The 23,037-nt window shown below is 38.6% G+C and overlaps 1 protein-coding gene across 2 annotated transcripts; it reads right to left on the bottom strand.

Moving 5' to 3' along the window:
* Positions 1-541: 541 nt before the first annotated feature.
* LOC309401857 (beta-2-glycoprotein 1-like) lies at positions 542-23,029 on the bottom strand. Of its 2 annotated transcripts, XR_014176808.1 has the most exons (9): positions 22,516-23,029; positions 11,185-11,340; positions 9,707-9,892; positions 9,167-9,278; positions 7,760-7,836; positions 4,273-4,452; positions 3,946-4,143; positions 1,678-2,489; positions 1,437-1,476 (listed from the first exon to the last, which is right to left on the bottom strand). XR_014176808.1 is itself a non-coding variant. In XM_081971154.1 (8 exons), the coding sequence occupies exons 1-8, from the start codon at positions 22,589-22,591 to the stop codon at positions 2,425-2,427; spliced, it is 1,050 nt and encodes a 349-aa protein (XP_081827280.1). In that variant the 5' UTR covers positions 22,592-23,029; the 3' UTR covers positions 542-2,424. The 2 variants fall into 2 exon arrangements, 1 of the variants encoding a protein (XP_081827280.1); XM_081971154.1 differs by having other exon boundaries at positions 542-2,489.
* Positions 23,030-23,037: the final 8 nt, after the last annotated feature.

Below are 23,037 nucleotides of genomic sequence, written 5' to 3' on the forward strand. Positions count from 1 at the left end.
TGGATTTGGCATTTTTATCCACCTATCAAGCTCCCTAAAGACATTGGGTGGGCAGATGTTGGTTTAAGGGCGTTACAGGTGCCATCGCAGGATGTAAACTGTTCCAAGAAAAGGTGCCTTTTGCAATTGACCGGCAGTGAATTTGTCAATGTCAATGGTGCAGTTCTCCCACTTTTCAGAAAAAAAATTATAGGTAGCACAGGAGACACATTTCAGGATACCAACCTAATAAGTTATATTAGCAGGTAGAGGTTTTTTGGAGGGCAGGTCATCTTGCATTAAAGGACACCAGTCAAAAAATAAAAATTGGCAACCTCTCCATTTTGGGAAATCCAAAACCTTACAGTATAATCTATTTCACATTGGGGAATAAAATGGGAAGAATGACATAGCATTTAGTGTGTGAGTGTGTTTGTGTGTTTGTAGGGATGTGAATTTACCTCATAAATATACACAACAATGCAGAGTATGTTCTAATAAATCAAAGAAGCCAGCTTCACCTCAGAGGCCCGTCCCAGTTTTGAAGCACAAGGTCACATCTTTATATAACAAATTCTGTTTATTATATATAAATCAATCTACATAAGTATACAGGAAAATATTTTCATATCATTCTTATCCTAGGATCATTCTTCAGTTACCACCTTTTCATTGTTCTGTTTTGAACTAAGAGCCCTGATCATGCTTAGCTAGTGGGAACAATACCAGTCTGGTATTTATACTGTTGATGATGTTACCTAGTCAGGAAACGTCTGCCAGGAAACAGCCCAGCTCAGAAAATACCAAGGACTCTACGGTTCACTTCTAAGCTACACATTTTCTCTTCTATTAATACCATTCTGCCATAACTTTTCCATTCCCTCACTGGGATATGTAAGTACTGTATACAGTCATAGGCTTTGGGAATGAATGAAGGATAAATATTTTACCAGCATAGTATGGAAATTGGCTCCAGCTTGTTTGCTATAGGATCCCTAATCTGGGGTCATGTTTTTTGTTTTGTCTGCTCTTACGCATTTCTCTGAGTTCATTTGGGTTTACTGAACTCAGTGTTCAATAATGAATTCAATTGCAATCAGTCTGTTCCTTTTTTTATTTGCTTGCTGCAGTCCCTTGTGCCCAAGAGGAATATTTTCTAAGCCTGAAGGGTGCTATGGTAGCACACTTCCAAAAAGTAAAAATGGCTAGCCAGGGACTTCATGGTTCAAATTTATCTAGCTTCCACTACAGCTCTTAGCAAATAGTTCTTAGCATTGTTTTCCAAGGCAGTCTCTCAATCTACTATGGTTTATTTAATTTTATTTAGATCCCACCTTTATTATTTTTTAAATAAACAACTCAAGTATGTGAACATATCTAATACTCCTTCTTCCTCTTATTTTCCCCATAATAACCCCACTGTGATGTGAGTTGGGCTGAGAGAGAGAGAGAGGCTAGCTCAAAGTCATCCAGCTGGCTTTCATGCCTAGGGTGGGACTAGAATGCAGGACCTCCTGGTGATTAGCCCAAAGTCATCCAGTCAGCTTCCATGCCTAAGGCGGGAGTAGAACTTACACTCTCCGGTAATTGGGCCAAAGTTCCCCAACCAGCTTTCATGCCTAAGGCGGGACTAGAACTCACAGTTTCCTGATGATTGGCCCAAAGTCACCCAGCTGGCTTTCATGCCTAAGGCGGGACTAAAACTCTCTGTCTCCGAATTTCTATCCTAGTCCTTAACCGCTAGATCAAACTGGATAAAGGAATATTGGGGATTAATTCCTCTAGGATTACAACGATATGTGCCTTTACTTGTTGTAGGCTCTAAATGAAACTTCCCTCATGTTTAAAATTCTCTCTATTTAGAGCAGGGATAGTCAACCTTTTTATACCTACCGCCCACGTTAGTATCTCTGTTAGTAGTAAAATTTTCTAACCGCCCACTGATTCCACAGTAATGGTGATTTATAAAGTAGGGAAGTAATTTTACTTCATAAAATTTATAAAGCAGAGTTACAGCAAACCCCTACCGCCCACCATGAAAGCTGGAACGCCCACAAGTGGGCGGTAGGGACCAGGTTGACTACCACTGATTTAGAGGATAGTTTGGATGAATTTAACCATATGATTTGCGGAAGAAATATTTTTGAAAAAAATACAGGAGAAATTGAGTTGTGGTTTGGGATGGCCTGCAAGAATTTTGATGCTCACTTAGTGAACAACAGTTAAAAATAAATAAAATATACACCTAACTATTGATTGTGAAGAGTGCCAGCTATAGCATTTCAATACAACAGCCCTGCCTTCTCTTTTCCCTTTGATTGACATCTTTTCGTAGTATTAATCTTCTCATTTCCATTTCTCCCCTTGGACTTCCAGGATGCCTCTCAAGCTTGAACAAGGAGAAGGAGACAGATCTCATTGCTGAAATAGTGACAGGTCAGATGTTCAACAAGCACGTATTTCGGACACAACTCTTTTGGGGAAGAGATGGTATTGCAAGTATGTTGGCTCTGAAGAAGAAGGAGAAAAGAGAAATTATCAAAATAAGTGGTTGAAAGGCAAGTAGGAACTTTATCTAAATACACACGTAAGTATAGAGACACTTTCCTGCAAATATAGTTTGATATATACTGTATATCTTTAGGGAAGGTAGAAGAATGTGTGAAATAAAAAGTTAAGTATTTGGTTAACACACTTCTCAATTCAAATTTTTTGAGAGAAATGAACATTTCTAGAGCACAAACCACCAAATAGTTACTGCAATTAAATATGCAAACAAGGAGGTTTTTTTGTGCAGATGGCACAAATTTGCTCTTTGTAACCATGTGCTTTTTGTGCCTCTTATCTTTGTTAGGATGAGGAACTAGATTTTGTATGACAAGAATTGGTTTAAATGTAAACTGTAGCAGAGTTTCTCAACCTTGGCAACTTTAAGATGTATGGACTTCAACTTCCACAATGCCCAAGCCAGCATCCACTGATTATTTTTAATAAATAACAATAAATACAATCTGAACATCTGGCTGACAAACCAAGATAATAATAACAATAAATAATTAATACTATATCTTCCATATACTTCCATATGTGCCTGTCCCCAATCCTCGGAAAGGACTCGATAGACGGATAGAAATGACAAATCCAGTCTATAAACATCTGGCTGATTGTGCAATGAACCATAATAAATAATAAATGATTTTCTCCTCTCCCCCCTCCCCTCTTCTCCCCTCCATTCATTCCATTCCATTTTTATAGGTAACGGTAACGGTTCCCCTCAAACATACGTGTTAGTCGTTCCTGACTCTAGGGGGCAGTGCTCATCTCCATTTCAAAGCTGAAGAGCAAGCACTGTCAGAAAACATCTCTGTGGTCATGTGGCCGGCATAACTAAATGCCGAAGGTGCACGGAACACTGTTATTTTCCTTCCTACCAAAGTGGTTCCTATTTTTCTACTTGCATTTTTAAATGCTTTCGAACTGCTAGGTTGGCAGAAGCTGGAACAAGTAACAGGAGCTCACACTATTACACGGCGCTAGGGATTCGAACCACTGAACTGCCGACCTTTCAATCGACAAGCTCAGCATCTCAGCCACTGAGCCACCACATCCCATTTTTTAAAGATAGTCCTTGACAATTAATTTAGTGGCCATTCGAACTTACAACAGCACTGAAAAAGCGAGTTATGACAGTTTTTTACACTTACGACTGTTAATTACACTTAATTACTATGGCAAGAAAGGTTGCAAAAATGGGAGAAAATTCACTTAATTAATGTCTCACTTAGCAGCAGAAATTTTGGCCCCAATTGTGGTCGTAACTCAAAAACTACCTCCATTCTATTCTCTTCTGTTCTGCTCCTTTCCCTTCCATTCTTTCTCAAATATCCCAATGAAGTCAAGAGGCCGTGATATAGTCATCTGAATGTACCATGTTGATCCCTTATGCATCTTATTTTTACTCCTCACCATCATAGCAATCAGGTATCTTCAATACACCATCAAAACAGCGGCTTTCAGCTTCAAAATTACAGGTCTTATTCTGACTTCGGCAGAAAAACGTGACAGTTTCACCATGGTGAACAAAACCATTTGGGATCTCATAGGCCCAAACTTTTTGTCCATGGTAGATCATCCGGCTCCTTTGGGCAATGATGGGACAGCGAGCTAGAAAGGAAAATAAAGTAGTAAAGGTGTCATGTGGAAGGGCAAACAGAACTTGGAGGAGGAATTTAATGGGAGGTTGATAAAATATTCTATATAACAGGAATGGAAGGGGTTGGAAAAAGAAGATACCTCTACAGTAAGGCAGATGGGACCAGCTTCCATTTTTCAGGCAGATGACTCTGTTAGAACCATCTAGGAAGAAGTCCTTCTGACATAAGTAATAGATTACAGTTCCTACAGGGTATTCAGATTGGTGTACAGCCACCAGTGTTGCCTGTGCAATGTCAGGTGGTCGGGAACAGGTAACAGCTGATGAGAGAAAAAGAAAGTCTTAGATAAGTCTGCAAATTAAATGGATAGATTAATTAAAGGTCAATGGAAGAGAGCTTACATGGATGAATGGAATGATCTATAAAATGTTTATTTAGATGGAAAGATATGTAGAAGGGAGTTATGGCTTAATGGTTAAAAGGATAATAGCAATAGCAAAAGCACTTGAGAGTTATTTAGACCTCTTCTCCCAGCATGGCTCTCCAAAATGTTTAATAATTTGGCCCCAAATTGTTGGAAGTGCAAAAAAACACCAGGCAGCTTTTATCATATGTGGTTGTCATGCAATGAGGCAAAAAGATACTGGAAAATGATACAATCATGGTTGGAACAAATGGTGGGAAATCAAAATTTGTTCAAACCAGAATTTTTTCTCCTAGGCATAATACCGGAGGGGTATAAGAAAGATACACTTTATCTAATTATACATGTACTAACTTATGCGCAGTATTGGAAAAAAGAAAATATACCTTCAGAGTTAGATATATTTAGGAAAATTTTGGCCTGTGTGGAAGCAGATAGGCTCACCCCCCTTTTTTAAATAAAATTTTTATTTTCAAACAAACATAAACACACAAAACATATAACATAAAAACCTCTTCAACTACATACAGTGTGTCGATTGGTTATAAGATCTTTCTGCGTCCTTTCCAAAATCATATATTGTCAATCAAATATATCCAATAATAAAGATTTTTTTTGTATCCCATTCTAAATCATTCTATTATTTTAGCATTAATAACATTCTCTAATAATTTTCAATTCCATGTTTTTTCCGTTATTAGTATCATCAATCTAAGATACATTTATGCAAATTATTATAATTATTAAACATCCATTAAGCATAGCTATTATTACATCCTTTTTATATGAAGCATATTAAATTTGAAGTAAATTTATATTATGGCATTTCATTACATCATCCTGAAATCATCCAATGATATTACATCTTTATATTCTATTCTATATAGAATTATTTATCTTTTATAAAAAGGCTTTTCAACATCTTCTCATCATCCTCACTTACAGTTTATATAAAATTTCATGTTATCAATCTAGTATATATAAATGCTTTATTATCATTATTAATCATTTATTTGACTATAGCTATTACTTTATCTTATACATAGTACTCAAAGTTTAACTACATTTAACCAAATTTTATTGTAACATTTCATTTCATCATCCTGTATCCTTCCAGAAATAGTGCAGTCCAATATCTCTTGCCGTTTGTAGAATCTGTATTCTAAGTGTTTTCTTGATAGGTCTTATGTGGACTTCTCTTGACAACTTTTTGTTCATTGGATATCTTATAAGAATTCGAAACCCTCCATCTGATCCTTTCATCTGTTTGACTTTTGTTATCACTGGTGCGTCTGCCGAAGTTACTCTCATTGTTTCTGCCAAATTTTCTCCCCTTTCTTCATCTATGTTTTGACATCTGAGATAAGTTTCAGTTCATCGATCTCCCCTTTCCGTATTTCGCACTTATCATTTCCCTCCGCACTCGATTTGCAGTCAATGTCAACAATTTTCTTATCACTTTCAAATGTCTCTGTAATTTTTTGAACTCTGTCCTCAAATTACATTGTTTTATAAGTATTCTCAACTCTTCTCTCTGTACTTTCTGTATTTTGATATTTTGTGTTTTGATCTATAAATTCAATTCTCTTTTCAATTCTCTCTGTAGTTATTAAGAGTTTTTGAATTTCTAACATAATTTTTTGCAATGTTAGTTCCTTTTCTTCTTTATATTGTGCCATTTTTCCAAGTTATAAACACTGCCACTAAAAACATCCAAGGCTTTTGCTAGGTTTCAAACAAATTCAGTGAAATTTTTCCCACTGACACTTTCAGTAGACAAAGCTGATAGCTTTGTAATATCAGATGTTGCCAAGCCTCTCTTTTCCTCCTGTTTTTGTCTCTCTTTTCTAAGCTCCGCACTCCAAAAAGAGTTTTTCTCCGGAAAGAGAAAAAAATTGTTTAAAGATTACAATCCGGCTGAGCCTTACGAGGAAAGAGGCTTTTAATCCACAACCACAAAAAATGGGAAAAATATAGAGGAAGAAGGGGAAAAAAAAGACCAGTCCAGTTTAAAAGTAAGAGGCATTTGTAAAAAGTCCGTCCATAAAAAACAAACACATTTAAAGTGAAAAGATAACATGATAGTTTTAAACCAAGGTAAATTCGCCGCTTATTTCCTTCTGTCTTCAATTTTATTTTAACTCTGAGTCTTTTGGGATTTCTCTTCTCTAATAATAAGGATTTTTCTCACCATTTCGACAGTCTCTCCTTACTGCTTCCGTTTCAGGGGCTTGTCCCAACCTTCTGCAGCCATATTGGCTGCTTTTCTTGTAGCGGGCAAAAAGAGCTTTTTCCTGAATCAATCAGGGGCTTTGCGATGCCCCTGAGATCAGCAGGACATGCCCTTCACTATCACCGTTCCTTCAGAACGGTTTAGATCCAAAAAGGATCGTCTTGCAACAGAGATATTGACAGCAATCCTGGAGCCCCGAGATTGCATGTCGTGTCGTAGCGACGTCAAGCCCCGCCTCTCCAGATAGGCTCATCCTTGAACTAAAAGATAAAGAAAAATCAGAATATTTTGAAGTTTGGAACAGATTTTATTATTGATATAAGACAAAGTGACAAGACTGGAACAAACTGTAAATAATGTGATTGGATAGAAGGATAGATAATGTATTAAGTTGGCTAACAGTTATTGGATAAGTTTATCTATATATAATGTGATTGTATGGTCACTACGACTTCGCAGTGCTGCACTGTTTTAAATGTAAAAACAATAAAAATATATTTTTAAAAAGGTTATATAGACCTCTTCATAGTGCTTTACAGCACACTTTGAGCAGTTCACAAATGTCAGCACATTGCCCCCAAAATCTGTGTCCTCGTTTTACCAACCTTGGAAGGATGGAAGGCTGAGTCAACCTTGAACTGGTCTGGATCGATCTCCTGGCAGTGGGCAGAGTTAGCCTGCACTATTGCATTCTAACCACAGCACTACCACAGCTCTTATAATAAATATATGGATAGATATGAATAGATAGATCTCTCAGTATGGACAGAAAGAGGCAAATGTTGATAAGTGTTATGTTTTGGTTTACAGGTGGTTGATCCTGGTGTATTTCTTGGTCACTCTTATGTAAAGTTTTTGTGTGGACATATTACTACTATGGCTATGGAACAGAATATTTCTACCTGATCATATTTAAGAAACCTGAAAGACGTTATAATTATCTTCCTCTCTTGTGTCTGGACTACTTACGATGGCAAGTTGGAGCATTGTCTGACCATTCCTCATTTTCTTGGCATCGGAGTGAATTGGACCCCTGCAACCAATATCTATATAGCAACAGGGGGGGGGGGGAGAGGGGAGAAAGAGGGCAATATTAAGGAAGAATCATTCATACTTTCAAATACAGGTAGTCCACTATTTACTATGATTCATTTAGTGATGATTCAAAGTTACAATGACACTGAAAAAAATGATTTAAGACCAGTTTTCATGCTTACTTAATATTTTAATCTGTATAGTTTTTAATGTTTTATTATTTTAATTATTTTTTACTTGTTTTGTAACTAGTAAGCTGGCCAGAGTCACACTCTGGTGGTGCATGAATAAAATTATCACCAAGGTCAGCATCACCAAGGTCAGTTGATCAAAATTCAGGGGCTTGGCAACTGGCGTGTATTTATGACAATTGCACTGTCCCAGGGTCACATGATCACCATTTGCGACCTTCTCAACTGGGTTCTGACAAGCGAGCTCAATGGGGGGAACCAGATGAGCTTAAAGACCACATGACTCACTTAACAACTGCAGTGACTTGCTTACCAACTGTGGCAAAATGTAGGCCCACAGTAGTGAGCCCTACTGAGTTGTGAGGCTTACTGAGGCAAAACTCATTTAACTGCTTCCCTTAGTAACAGAAACTTTAGGCTCAATTGTGGTCATAAGTCAAGGACTACCTGTAGTGCTTTCCCGGAAAGGTATTTATTTATTTATTTATTTGACTTATAAGCCGCTCCCTCTCCTCGAAGGGACTCGGGGCGGCGTACAATAAAATACATAACATATTGCACGTTCATTAATAACACAATAATAATAAAGTTAAAAAACATTAAAATACCCTAAAATTTAAAATTGCCAGGGGGATTAGATGATAGAGTTAAGCCAGGCCGGCTAGTTGGAACAGGTGGGTCTTGAGTTTCTTGCGGAAGGTAGTCATGTAAACAACCAAACACTAAGATTTCATATTCTGAAGTGAATTCTATGGTATGTGGGAATTCTCAAAGGAATGTTAGAAATTCAAATCTAGAAACTTTGCTCATGGGATGTCCAGGATCTTCCTGCAAGTTGAAAAAGGACGTGTACATTGTTTGAGATGGTGAAGAGAAGAGTCCAACTTCATTGGTATGCTAATGCAAAAGCTACAAATGCTTTGTTACTACTAGTTAGACAGTGCTTCTCAATCCTCAGCAATGTTTAAGATGTATGGACTTCAACTTCCAGAATTCCTTAGCTAGCATGCTGGCTGGGGAATTCTGAGAGTTGAAGTCCGAACATCTTAAAGTTGCAGAGGTTGCAAAACACTGAGATAGGAGATGTAGCACGTGTGTTGCTTAGAATTTTAGAACAGCCCTCACTGAATAAATAGAATCCTAAACTCACCCGGATTTGCACGTATACAGCACTTCCTTTCCTATGGTATAAGGACCATTTTCGCGGTCTCCATTTTCAATCTCAGGGGGAGGTTTGCAAGCATTTGCAAAACTAAAATCTTCTGGAAAAGAAGAGGACATACTCCAGGTCAAGGATATGTAAAGTCAATTAGGTCAACCATTAATTAGCCTTTTGATGAAGGTATTGATGTAATGCCATGGGCTGTGAAAATCACCTTGAGGAATAGCAACCAAGACAACAGTCAGATAAGAGAAATCTGAGTCCAAAGCAGAAATTTAATTTGCAAAGCGGGTCAGACTCGACTCTTCCTATTTTCCTTGAATGTAAAAGCAAGAAAGACAAAATTCAGACTTGCAAGATTTTGTTCCTGCTACCTCGTAATAAAATTAATATCAGCATTTGGTTTCCAGGTCAGGATCATTTCAAAGAGCTGATCAAAGATGGCTTGGATTGGATAAAGATTTTTAGACAAGAGACAACTATCAGATTGGTTGCACTGGGTAATTATCAGTAATTAGGAAATAGTACCTTTACAGCGTGCAGTGACACTCCACTTTCCGTCTCCTTGACAACGGCTGACTGCCATTTCTTGTCCATCCGGTATTCTATATCCAGATTGGCAGGTCACTGTCATGAAGTCTCCAAAGCCATGGGATTCCTGGGCCAAGTGTGTCTCGGCATTATCAACTGTCACAGGCCAGGGACATCTTAACGCTTGGATGAACACAGAAAGAATGACATGTATTGGAGACTGGACTGATTGAAGAGACGTGGAATGGCTGAGGTTAGTAGAACAGCTTTTATTGCAACGGAACAGCAACTAGAATAACTATGTGCAGAGATCAGCACCTCGCCCTGCTTGACAGCTATTTATACACGAGCTGTCAAGCAGGGCGACCAATGGGAAAGGTGCAGACAGCCCGCGCTCAGCCAGCCACGCCTTAGCCAATCAGGCGCGGCTGAGCAGTTGCCGGCTATCAATTGTAAGTCGAGGACTTGGGGCTGGTCGTGAGGACTTAACAACATGGGCACAATTAGGTAGGATATAGTCACTGAGACCACCAAGATGGGTGAGGTGAGCTACTATGGCCACTTTATGACCTGAGGATTCAACTGCCAGAATTCCTGAGCCTCCAAGGTATTCTGGGAGTTGAAGTCCACAGGTCGTAAAGCGGCTATAGTCATCCACCCCAATCTAATGGTTGCTTACTGGTTTCTTTGAAAGGTAAACATGGAAGTTTCCTTGTAAGATAAGGCAAAATGTAATGAAAGGAAACACAGAAGTGCTTTTACTTTGGCAGGATGTCCTGCCCTCCTCTCAGAGGAAGGTAATTCTTTACTTACAACCATTTTTAACAACTATTCAAAGTTACAATGGCACTAAAAAAAGTGAATTGTGGTCATATGAGCAAAATTGCATAGCAACCTGCATGTATTTTGACAGTTGCAATGTCCTGGAGTCATGTGATCGCCATTTGCAACCTTCTGAGCCATCTTCCAACAAGAGTGCTGAAGGAATACAGTTAGTCCTCAACGTACAATCATTTGTTTAGCGACGATCTGAAGTTACAACTGAAACAAGTGACTTACGACAGGCTCAAGGTTGACTCAGCCTTCCAGCCTTCCAAGATGGTAAAATGAGGACCCAGATTGTTGTGAGAAATATGCTGACATTGTAAAATGCTCAGAGAGTGCTGTAAAGCACTATGGAGCGGTATATAAACTGAAGTGCTATTGCTTATGACTGGCCCTCACACTTATGACCGCTGCAGCATTCTCATGGCCATGTAATAAAAATTTGAGCGTTTGGCAACTGAAGCGGATTTGCAGTGTTCCGGGATAATGTGACTTTAAGATGTCTAGACTTCAACTCCCAGAATTCATGGATGGCTGGAGAATCCTGGGAGTTGAAGCCAACACATCTTAAAATTGCTAAGTTTGAGAAATACTGCTGCAAACTATTTCAGAATCCTGAGGCCCTAAAAGTAATGTCATTATATGCCTACCTGGAGAAATGCAACTGAGTCCACATTTATCGTCACATACACACTTTCTGGTTTTTGAACATTGGCGGCGTTCACAGCTCCTCTGACAAACATGTCCTGTACGCACTGCAAAATTCTTTTTCCGTGAAGGACAGTTGTTTTCAGTGATGTTCCTTGCTGGAGAAAGTAAAAAGAATAAATGTTTATAAGATGCAACTGAAAGAGATTGGAGGAGGTGGGGTAGTAGTAGGTGAAATCCTAATATATTACACTTCATTTAGAAAAATATTTTATTTACTTTTTAAAAAACTAGGCAGAACATTTACAGCAGCAACAGCAAAAACAAATGATGAACAAATCCATTTTTAAAAATGGCAATAAATTTTTTAAAATGGATAATCGGAAGTTCAGTTCCCCCACCATAGAGTCTCCTAGCGCGGCGTATTTTTTCCTCTACCTGTCATAACCGAAAGCCCTATCAATTGTGGAGACAACTGGAAAACCCTCCCCTTGCCATAGAGTCTTCTCCTGGCGCACTGTGCTTCTCTCTTCCCCCACCCCCTGAAGCTCCTCTCAAAATTGTGGCGCCGACCGACGATGGAGCTGCAGCAGAGGGAGGAAAGAGCCACATGTGGCTCCAGAGCTGCAGTTTGCTGACCCCTGACCTAGACTAAAGAAAAGGAGACTGTGCGTTCTAGTCTCACTTTAGCCATGAAAGCTGGCTGGGTGATTTTGGGCCATCAATCTCTCTCTCAGCCCAACCCACCTCACAGGATTGTTGTTGTGAGGAAAATAGGAGGATATCAATGCACCTTTGTATTGGTATGCTAACTGCTTTGAGTTGTGTATATATGTATAAGGAAAGGTGGGATAAAACCTCCTCTCCCTTCACTCTTTTTGACTAATTTATGGTCACTCGCTAGTAAGGTGGATGAAATACTTCTTTTAAATGGATGCAATTTTGATTTTTACAACTCAGCAGCTCTCTGCTTCACTGAAACCTGGCTAAATGAGTCAACTGATGATAGCAGCCTGCCTATCCCAAGGTTTCAGATACAAACAGAGTTGCAGAAACATCAGGTAAAAAGAAGGGAGGAGGCTTATGTTTATATATTATTTATTTTATTTATTTTATTTACTGAGCGCTTATAGACCGCCCCCTCTCCCGAAAGGGACTCGGGGCAGTGTACAGTCCATATCAGAAATACATCATAAAAATAACTGTAAAATTAAACAATTAAAAATTATTAAATAGATAAGTAGATACGAAGGAGGATAAAAAGGTTTAAAAGAACTGTACAGCTGAGTAAATAGTTTAAAACCCCTACAAATATCCCATAAAATTGAATTTAAAAAACAATTCCCCTAAAATACCAGTTGAAATATGTTTGCCAGGAGGTAGCAGTTATGGTTATGCCAGGCCAGCCAATCGGAACAGGTGTGTCTTCAATTTTTGTCGGAAGGAGCGGAAGTCGGTGGTGGTTCTAATGTCGGGGGGGAGGTCATTCCAGAGGGTTGGGCCCATCACAGAGAAGGCCCTACTCCTTGGCGCCGCCCGTTGGCATTGCCTAGTGGACGGCACTAGGAGAAGTCCCTCCCTGTGAGAGCGAATTGGCCGCAGGGATGTATGTGGAGAGATGCGATCCCGCAGGTAGCTAGGTCCTGTGCCATGGAGCGCTTTAAAGATGGTGATCAAAACCTTGAAACGCACCCGAAAAACCACAGGCAGCCAGTGCAGCTCACGCAGGAGAGGTGTTACGTAGGAGTACCTAGTACTCCCCATGACAGCCCGCGCGGCTGTGTTCTGGACTAGCTGCAGTCTTCGGGCGTGTCCCAAGGGAAGCCCCATGTAGAGAGCTTTGCAGTAGTCCAGGCGAGACGTCACCAGTGCATGAGTGACCGTGCGTAGGGCATCCCGGTCCAGAAGGGGGTGCAATTGGCGCACCAGGCGAACCTGGTGGAACGCCCCCCTTGCCACGGCTGCCACATTAACAGCCGCTGGTCCCGAAATATAACTATACTAAAGAAATTCTGTGATGTGGACTTAGAGACATTAATTATCAATTGCAAACCATTTTATTCTCCACGAGAATTCTCCTAATTGCTGTGTATGTTTCTCCACAAGATTGTGTAAACAATGCATTATGAATGCTAGCTGACTAGATTATGTGGGCTGAAGTTAAATACCCAGATTCACTTCTGATTGTTTTAGGAGATTTCAACAAATCTAACTTAAGGGAAGAACTACCAAAATATTTTCAGCATGTCCATTGTCTCACTAGAGGCAAGAATACTATAGACATATTTTAATGTTGCTACACAACATTAAAAGATGCTTATCAGTCTTTACCACGAGCAGCTGTGGGACACTCTGATCATTGCATGATTCACCTTGTACTTGCTTATAGACAAAGACTTAAAACTATTAAACCAATAATTAAATCAGTGAGGACTTGGACTGAGGAGGCAAAGCTAAAGCTACAGGCTTGCCTTGACTGCATTGATTGGACTGTTTTGAAGATACCTCTGCAGACTTGGATGAACTCACAGATACCGTAACATCATATGTCAGTTTTTGTGAAAACCTATGTGTGCCGACCAGAAACCTAAGAATATAAAGTAACAATAAACCTTGGTTCACAGCTAAACCTAAGCAGCTACGTCATACCAAAGAGGGAGCCTACAGAAAAGAGAATAGAATGCTATACAATCAGGCCAGAAACGTATTAACAAGGGAGATGAGAGCAGCAAAGAGAAGCTAGTCTGAAAAGCTAAGGAATCAGTTCTCAACAAATGAACCAGCAAACATGTGGAAAACTCTTAAAAATATCACCCGTTACAGCAAGCCTCCTTCCATGCTGAAGGAAATCAACAACTGGAAGATGACCTGGATGTATTTTATTTTAGGTTTGAGAGAAAACTGCTGCCACTCATCTCCACAATCTCCATCTCAGACACACCAACAACAGTCTCCTACAGCTGAGCCTCCTACAGCTGATCCCATCCCATTATGCCCATCACCTCTGATGATTACAGAAAATGAAGTGCAAGGTCTATTTCACAGACAAAAGCCAGGAAAAGCACTAGGCCCAGACAAGATAACTCCTTCTTGATTAAAAGCTTGTGCTGACCAATTGCCCCCCACATTTTCACCCGCATCTTTAATAAATCACTAGAGATGTGCTATGTTCCTTTTTGCTTCAAACACTTTACTATCATCCCAGTGCCAAAGAAACTCTGCATCAAGGAACTGAATGACTTCAGATTGATTGCTCTAATATCTGTAGTTATGAAAATCTTTGAAACCTAGTGCTGGCTTACCTAAAAACCATCACAGATCTGCTATTAGACCCCTTGCAATTTCCCTATCAAGGAAATAAATCGATAGATCATTATGCTGTTAATATGACCCTGCACTACTACATCCTACAACATCTTGACTCTCCAAAGACCTATGCAAGGGTCCTCTTTGTAGGCTTCAGGTCAGCATTCAATATCATGATTCCAGATATTCTTCTAACTAAACTAAACCAGATAAGCTGTACCTGACCACACTTGTAAATGGATCATAAGCTTCCTAACAGATAGGAAGCAGCGGGTGAAGCTAGGCAAAATCACATCAAATACCTGTACAATTAGTACAGGAGCCCCCCCACCCCCACCCCACCCCAGGGCTGTGTGCTCTCTCCACTTCTCTTCTCTCTATACACCAATGTCTGCATTTCAAAAGATCCCTCTGTTAAAGTACTGAAGTTTGCAGATGATACAACAGCTCAAACTGCCCAGGAGCTGCTGATTCAGTTCTACAGAGGAATTATTGAGTCTGTCATCTGCATCTCGATAACCGTCTGGTTTGGCTCTGCAACCAAACAAGACAGACACAGACTTCAGAGGATAATTAGACCTGCAGAAAAAAACAATGGCTACCAACCTGCCTTCCATTGAGGGCCTGTACGCTGCACGAGTCAAAAAGAGGGCTGTGAAAATATCTACAGACCCCTCACATCCTGGACATAAATTGTTTCAACTTCTTCCCTCAAAACGATGCTATAGGGCACTGCACACCAGAACAACTAGACCCAAGGATAGGTTTTTTCCCCTAATGCCATCACTCTGCTTAACAACTAATTTCCACAACACTGTCAAATAAGACTGTATTACTATTCTTCTTCTCATCCTTCCTATTACCTATCTCCTCCCACTTACGACTATAAAACCATGTTGCTTGTATCTTTATGATTTATATTGTTTTATTTGTTTCCTGGTATGATTTAATTGCTTATTAATAACCTATGACTATCATTAAGTATTGTATTTTATGATTCTTGATTAATGTATTTTCCCCCTTTTATTTACACTGAGACCATATGCACCAAAGACAAATTCCTTGTGTGTCCAATCATACTTGGCCAATAAACTATTCTATTCTATTCTATTCTATTATATTCTATTCTATATATGGCTATAGATATATAGATATACCTACCTACCTGTACAGGTAGTCCTCAGTTAGAACTTTTTGTTTAGCAATCATTTGAAGTTGCAACAGCTCTGACAAAAGTGACTTACAAGTGGTTCTCACACTTACGACTGTTGCAACATCCTTGTGGTCGCAACATCAAAATTCAGCTTAGCAACTGATAAAGATACCAAGATGATAAGAAACCTCTTGGCAACTGGTATCTCTTTACAACAGTTGCAGTATCCCAGGACCATGTGATTGCCATTTGTGAACTTCCCAGCCAGCTTCTGAGAAGAAAAGTCAATGGAGGGAGGGGAGGGGGGAGTGGATTCACTTAATGACCATATGATTCACTTAACAACTGCAGTGATTCACTTAACTGTGGCAAAAAAGACACAGATAACATTGGGCGTGACTTACTTAAGCCTTGCTTACCAATGGAAATTGCAGTCCCCAATTGTGGTAGACTACTTCCATGTATCTGTCTCATAACATTTAAGACTGAAATTGCAGTGGAAAAGGCAAAGTCCCAGAAGACCTGCATACTGGCCCAAGAGAGGTTGTTGCTCAGATTTAAAAAAAAAAATCTAGATATCTTCCCTTTTCATTGTGAGCTTAGAAAAAAGAGAAGAAAGTATCCCATTTGGCATTTTCTAATTTGATGAGGCATCCTAGAATGATGGTCATTGTGATGCAGAGGCCAATAGAAAAAAAAGCTAAAACAGAAAATTATCAGGAGTTAAGCCGTTAGTGTGACTTTGCCCCCAAAGGGGCTTTTTGATGGGAAGCGTGACCTTGCTTTTTCCCTGCATCCTGTGACACATAGGGCAATATTATGTTTGGGCTCATTTCCTCTTTGTGTACTTTTTAAATGTCCCTCAGCTGAACCTTTAAAGCTTTGCCTCATTAGCCTGTTGTTGGCTTTGATTCATTCCCCCAGAGCAAGTTCCTGAAGATTTTCCAACAAGGAAGATGTCAAGCTGAAACTTACTCTAAATTGAAAAGAAAGAAAGCCAAACTCAAATCAAAGCTTACCCCCCCACCCCCCATATAGTCTAGCAAAAGGCACGAAGGTATGAACAGAACCTGAACGAACAAAAATTGGATTCCTGGTTGATAAATATTGCTTAAAAGCAAAATGCCATGGATATCGGCTGTATAAACTCAAAGAATAAACAAATAAGAAACACAATAGTAAAAAAAAAAACCCACTGACTCCTTCCTCATCTGCTGCGTATTTTAATTTTGGTACTGGTGATTGGAATTTATTTTAAGCTTCTTCACTGGTGGAGACGAGTGGCCATATAAATTGAATAAATGAACTAATTAATCAATTTAAAAAAATGATGGGAGTGTCAACTCCAGGTTCCACACCAGGTTACAATTAGTCCTTTAGTGACTTTTGTTAACAACAGGACTAAAAAAAGTGACACGACTCTTTTTCACACTTTTTGTTGAAGCATCTCCAGGTTCACCAGATCAGAATCCATATGCTTGTCAATTTGTTCATATTTATGACAGTTGCACCGTGATCCCCTTTTGCAACCTTCTGACAAGCAAAGTCAATGGGGAAGCCAGATTCGCTTAACAACCATGTTACAAACTTAACAACTGCAGTGATTCACTTAACAACTGTGGAAAGAAAGGTTGCAAAATGGGACAAAGCTTATTTAACAACTATCTCATTTAGTAACGAAATGTGGGCCTCAGTTGTGCTCAACTTTATTTCGAATATTTCCAGATTACCTTTTCTCAGTGTGTTTCCTGAGTCATCTATCTGCAAATAGGCAATAAATTATTTAAAATGTAATGCAAAAATGAAGAAAACTTAAAAAAACAAGGTCAGAAATAAACAAATATGCAAATTGTATTTTGTGTGTGTGTGTGTGTGTGTGTGTGTGTGTGTGTGTGTGTTGTATTTGTGCTGATAAATAAAGGGAGATTAGTATAGATCTATTTCAAGCTATTTAGCTCTCATCAGCTAGCCATACCCTTACTGGGATTTGAACCTGGGCTGTATTACATATTAGGCAGATGTATTAGCCACTAAGCCACAGGCTCTCCTCCTTTATCATTATATATATATATATATATATATATATATATATAGATAGATAGATAGATAGATAGATAGATAGATAGATAGATAGATAGATAGATAGATAGATAGATACACACACTCCACAAAAAGCTAAAAAGTAGTTCAGCTCCTCCAGAGGCCAATAGATGTTGTGGACTTTCTCCCTCTTCTAATTCATTAGACTTTGTGGTCTTCTCTAAGAGAAAAAGCTAATGTCAAAAATTCTTCCCAATTTTCTTCTGAGAAAACCTGAAGAGAGATGACAGGGAAAGGCTGTCTGCCACTAAATCAAACATACTCCAATTTTGGGGAGGAAATTTTGTTCTTTTATAGATCTTCCATGAAGAAAGTACAGTTAGTCCTTGACTTACAATCATAACTAGCTGGTAGAAAGTGTGAAATGTGCTGAAAGCTTTTCCTGCTTTGTCAGTTATTAAAAGGGATTGAATATAAAGTAGCTGGCAACTGAAGAACAATAGTGGAGGCAAGGCGAAATCAGCAGGTATGGAAGAGGGACAAAATAGTGTTATTGGGAAGGAACTGTCTCATCTATTACAACACTAAAGTATAGGAACTTTACAACAGTTCCTAAAAGTACAGGAAGTCCTTCACTTACCATCACAATTGAATCCAAAATTTCCATTGCTAAGAAAGGCAGTGGTGTGTTTTGCCCCATTTTACGACCTTTCTTGCCACAGTTGTTAAGTGAATCACTACAAGTTAAATTACTAACAAGGTTGCTAAGTGAATTTGGCTTCCTCATTGACTTTGCTTGTCAGAAAGTCATGAAAGGTGATCACATGACCCAGGACACTGAAACTGTCATAGATACATGCCACTTTCCAAGTGTCTGAAATTTGATCACGTGACCACAGGGATGCTGCAGAAGTCGTAAAATGGCCATAAGTCACATTTTTCCATGCCGCTGTAACTTTGAATGATCACCGAATGAATGGTTGAAAGGACTATCTGTGATTTTATCCTTACATGCCAGTTGACGCCTTACATCTTTTCTTCAAAACTCAACCTGTCTGAGAAGTGAAACTGGTCCAACATACAAAACAGTTTTGAAAGCTTTTTGTTTGGGTATTTTAATTTTGGAAATCCTCATTAATATGGAATACATATAGTCATATGAGAGGAAAAAAATCAATCCAAAAGCAAATTAGCTTGAGAACAAAGTTTTTTTGCATTTCCAATGACTTTTATTTTAGAATTGCAAGGCCACTGTTTTTCTTAGTGTTCCCAAACTGAATATCTACTTCTCTTTGGCCCTATACAGATCTTTGAAGTATTTGGCTACCACCTTGCTTCAAACTCTTTGGCAATCATTTAATGACATGTATTTTGCAATTTTGAAGCACTCTTGCAAGATGGTTGATGGATTCACATATCATGCTAAACCATTGTTTAATGAAAATTAAGTGCACTACAACTGGCTAGGTTCATACAATATGCTGCCATAAATCATGGTTTGTAAACCAGAATGGTGTAACACATTAAGCCGAAAACTAAATAAATCACATTCTGAATTGGCTGGTATGTTCACTCAATCTGCTTATACAGAGATTTAAGTAGCAAACATCCTGCCAGATTTAAATATCATTTAGGGGAAAATGTGTGTTGACTTTTTTTAAAAAAGACTGGTTTTTAAATTGGCTTTATTTTTATTTCTAGTCTATACCTTGCTCTAAACTCTGCAAACTAAACCAGAGTTTGTGAGGATGTGTGTGTTGAAAACAAACTCAATCATTGCTTGCGAAAACAATGCAGGTAGTCCTTGACTTACGACTATAATTCAGCCCAAAATTTATGTTAAGTGAGACATTTGTTAAGTGAATTTTGCCCCATTTTATTACCTTTCTTGCTTCAGTTGTTAAGCGAATAACATCATTTGAGAAGTTAGTAATACAGTTGTTAAGTGAACCTGCCTTCCCCATTGAGTTTGCTTGTCAGAAGGTTGCAAAAGGGGATCACATGATCTTGGGACAGAGCAATGGTCATAAGTATGCGTCAGTTGCTAAGCGTGTGAATTTCAATCACATGATCATGAGGAGGCTGGAAAGGTTGCAATTGTGAAAAACAGTAATTAGCCACTTTGTTCAGTGCTAACTGTAACTCTGAACTCAATGAATTGCTGTAAGTTGGGGACTACCTGTAGTAGCTCAGATCTGTGTTATTTAACTATCGCCCTTGGGCCTGTGCAGCATTTGCAATCCCAGATTGCACCCATTTAAACTTCCCTCTTCTTCATATGCTCCAGCAAAAGAATGTCGACCCTTTCTCTCCAATGACTGTGTGCAGCAGCCACAACTGTTGTCCCTGTGCTTTTAACAGCTTTTTAATGTCTAAGAAATTGTCATGGCTATATAAAGCAAAATCACCTGCCCTTGTGCACAACTTTAATTGTGAATAAGGTGACAGTTCTTAATAGGATGCTAATGAGAAGTAACACCCATTTTCAAAAATCCCTGAGACTGCACTTTAAATATATCCTATACTGAAGGGAAGGATTGGGGGGGGGGGGGTTAAGAAAGAAAGTAGGTTTTGTTCATTAAGCAAATTTTGTTCCATTTTAATTTAGAAGAGTCCAGCTGGAATATACCCAACTTTGAATGATTTTAATAGGCTCTAGCTGGGTCAAACCTAATCAGGTCTGGCTGGGAAAATTTCATTACTGTAAATATTAGGGCTAAAGAGTTCAAAAATACTCGGGAAGAAGGTCAGTTCCATATTGCCACCTAAAGTTCTAAATTGACTGTAAAATAATTCAAGCTCAAACAAAATATTTTTTTTTAATATACAAGAGGAAAGTTGCTTTACTATCAGTGGCCGCCAGATGGAGAAATGTATTCTAAAACTGAGAGTTTTATATAAATCTGCAAGAAAAAAAATATCCCACCCATTTATCTTCTGTACCTATTTGTTAGTTATTTCTGTGCTTTAATCCGTTTCTTTTTCTCAGAGATTCCATTACTGTGGAATCCAGTGGGAAGTAATGTATTCTGGAGTATTTCTTCATATTTTGCAGCTTTGTAAAGTTTTTAAAGCTTAGTCATTTGGGGATAAATAAATCAAGAATTGAAACGTAATAAAAGTTATTGTGTATAATATATTCCAAACAGATAAAACACAACTATTATTAAACTTTTCTCAATAATACTATTGGTCAAGTGTTATTTTAAGCAGTTATGAAACTAGACACTTAGAAAGATAAGCTGATGATCTTTGTAGCCCCACAAATAAACAATAGAACCATATCAATGCACTACCATATTACTTCATATAGCCACATTCAATCTAGATTAAGTAGTTGACGGATATTTTCTGTGATGGTGGTGGAAAACGCATACACGTATAGTCTGATTTTACATATATATATATATATATATATATATATATATATATATATATATATATATATATATATATATATATATATATATATATATATATATATATATATATATATATATATATATATATATATATATATATATATATATAATTAGTCTGAATACATGATTAAGCTTGTACTTCCCTAAAATAGACATGCTACCTTAAATATTTCTGGATCTTTCTCAAATGCATTAAATCTCTGTAGAAAACCAGTAATTATGCAATTACAACATATAATTGCAGATACCCCCCCCCCCCACATATATATAAATGTAAATGTGATTATGGAAAACACCTTGAGTATATCTGAAGACAAATGAATGCATAGATTTCACATACCATTAGAAAGTTAAACGAGGCATAAATACCTTCATTTTAGAAATATTTGCATTTTAGAAATTAACCATTGGATGGACAGAGAAAAAAAATGTGTGAAAATGTGCAATGTAGAAGTTAAAAAGCATAGAGTGGCAATATTATTCAATGGTTAGAATGTGGTATCCAAGATCTGGGACAGTTGAGTACATAAATGTCACTACTTAGACCTGTTCTCTGGGAAGCTTCAATTTTTTTATCTGTAAAATAGCTTGAAGAAAGCTGAATGTCTTCGGCAGATGTTTTCAGAATAAATAATTACAACCCCCCCTGTAAGATCTTTTTATTCAGGGCATTTTGCTTTATGCGTTTGTATCCTATTGCAGGGAAAGTTTTAGAAAGAGTATCTAATATCTCAAGCCTTTAATAAAAATATTATTCCTATTTATTATGTTATTATTTTATTTATTTACACCTGAGGAAAGAAAAGCAACAGATAATTAAACTCTTGACCCACAATTATTTTTGCCCCTATGTCCAAACTGAGCCATGGACAGCTAGCAGTGCAGCGTGCCAAGATAATAAAAACACGCCAAAAAATAAAGGAAGTTTGATATTTGTTTACATTAAATACTATATATATATTACTATATATTTTATATTCGGCCCAAACTAATTCTTCTTCACTCAATGAGGCCCAGGAAAGCCAAAAGGTTGGGCAACCATGTTTTAAACAACCCAGAAGCTTTTACAGGGTCACAGCTGATGCTAGGTGCGCCACTCCATCAATTCACCTAAAAAATACTTAAGGGCTGAACTCACTTAGGCTAGCAGACAAATTAGAATTGGTCAGAGCAGACCCAAGAAGGCTAAATGCTGAAAGAATAAATAACTTTGCACTCTGCTTTAAGCCATGCTTTGTTCAATGCACGGCCTCTTGAATAATAACCACAGTTGGCTGGCCTCACTAAAGTCACTAAGTGGCTGTGTTTGTCATGTCATTCGGATACCATAGTGGAAAGCAGCTCCTAACCCAGCACTTTGTGTTAAAAATTAGCAATTGCGGACCCCCAGGAAGAGGTATGAAGGAACTCACCTTCTATGCGCTTGGAGCCTTCTGAGATCTGGCAAGAAAGGAGCAGGAGCAGCAGCAGGGAGGCAAACCCAGACATGGTGTCACAAGACACAAGAAGTTCCTTTGGAATCCTCAGTGTGGGAGAGGGATGGGGGACTGCTTTCCGAGGGTGAGGGATTGGAGGCAGTGGCCAGGGTCAGTCCTATGGAAGGAAAGGGTGATGAATGAAGATTCCTGGGTGCTGCAGGGATTGACCTGGTATTCTCTTCCAAAGGGTGAGGAGCAGAAGGACTCAGCCTTACAGGCTTGGTACAACTGCCTAAAACCCAGAAGGGATTCTACCTTGGGACTATATATCCATTTCTTCAACCCTGCGGCCAAAGTTATTCATTAATAAGGCCCCGAGAGTGCCCTGCCAAAGGGCAGGATGGCTTCCACATTTGTCACCAGGAACTCTGAACTCAAAAACAGGGATCAGGAGATGGGGATGGACCCAGGACTTCTCCAACTTCTCCATTCATCAGATTCACACCCACCCACACC

This window comes from Natrix helvetica, assembly GCF_964273705.1.
Source record: "Natrix helvetica genome assembly, chromosome: Z".
NCBI classification, from domain to species: Eukaryota; Metazoa; Chordata; class Lepidosauria; order Squamata; family Natricidae; genus Natrix; species Natrix helvetica.

Bases quoted from the DNA above. Each gene is read 5' to 3' on its own strand.
- LOC309401857 (XM_081971154.1), bottom strand. From the start codon at position 22,591: ATGTCTGGGTTTGCCTCCCTGCTGCTGCTCCTGCTCCTTTCTTGCCAG. The intron at 9,893-11,184 runs GTAGGCATATAA...TGTTCATCCAAG, and splicing joins ACTCAGTTGCATTTCTCCAG to CGTTAAGATGTCCCTGGCCT. The intron at 9,279-9,706 runs GTACTATTTCCT...CTTCTTTTCCAG, and splicing joins TGTCACTGCACGCTGTAAAG to AAGATTTTAGTTTTGCAAAT.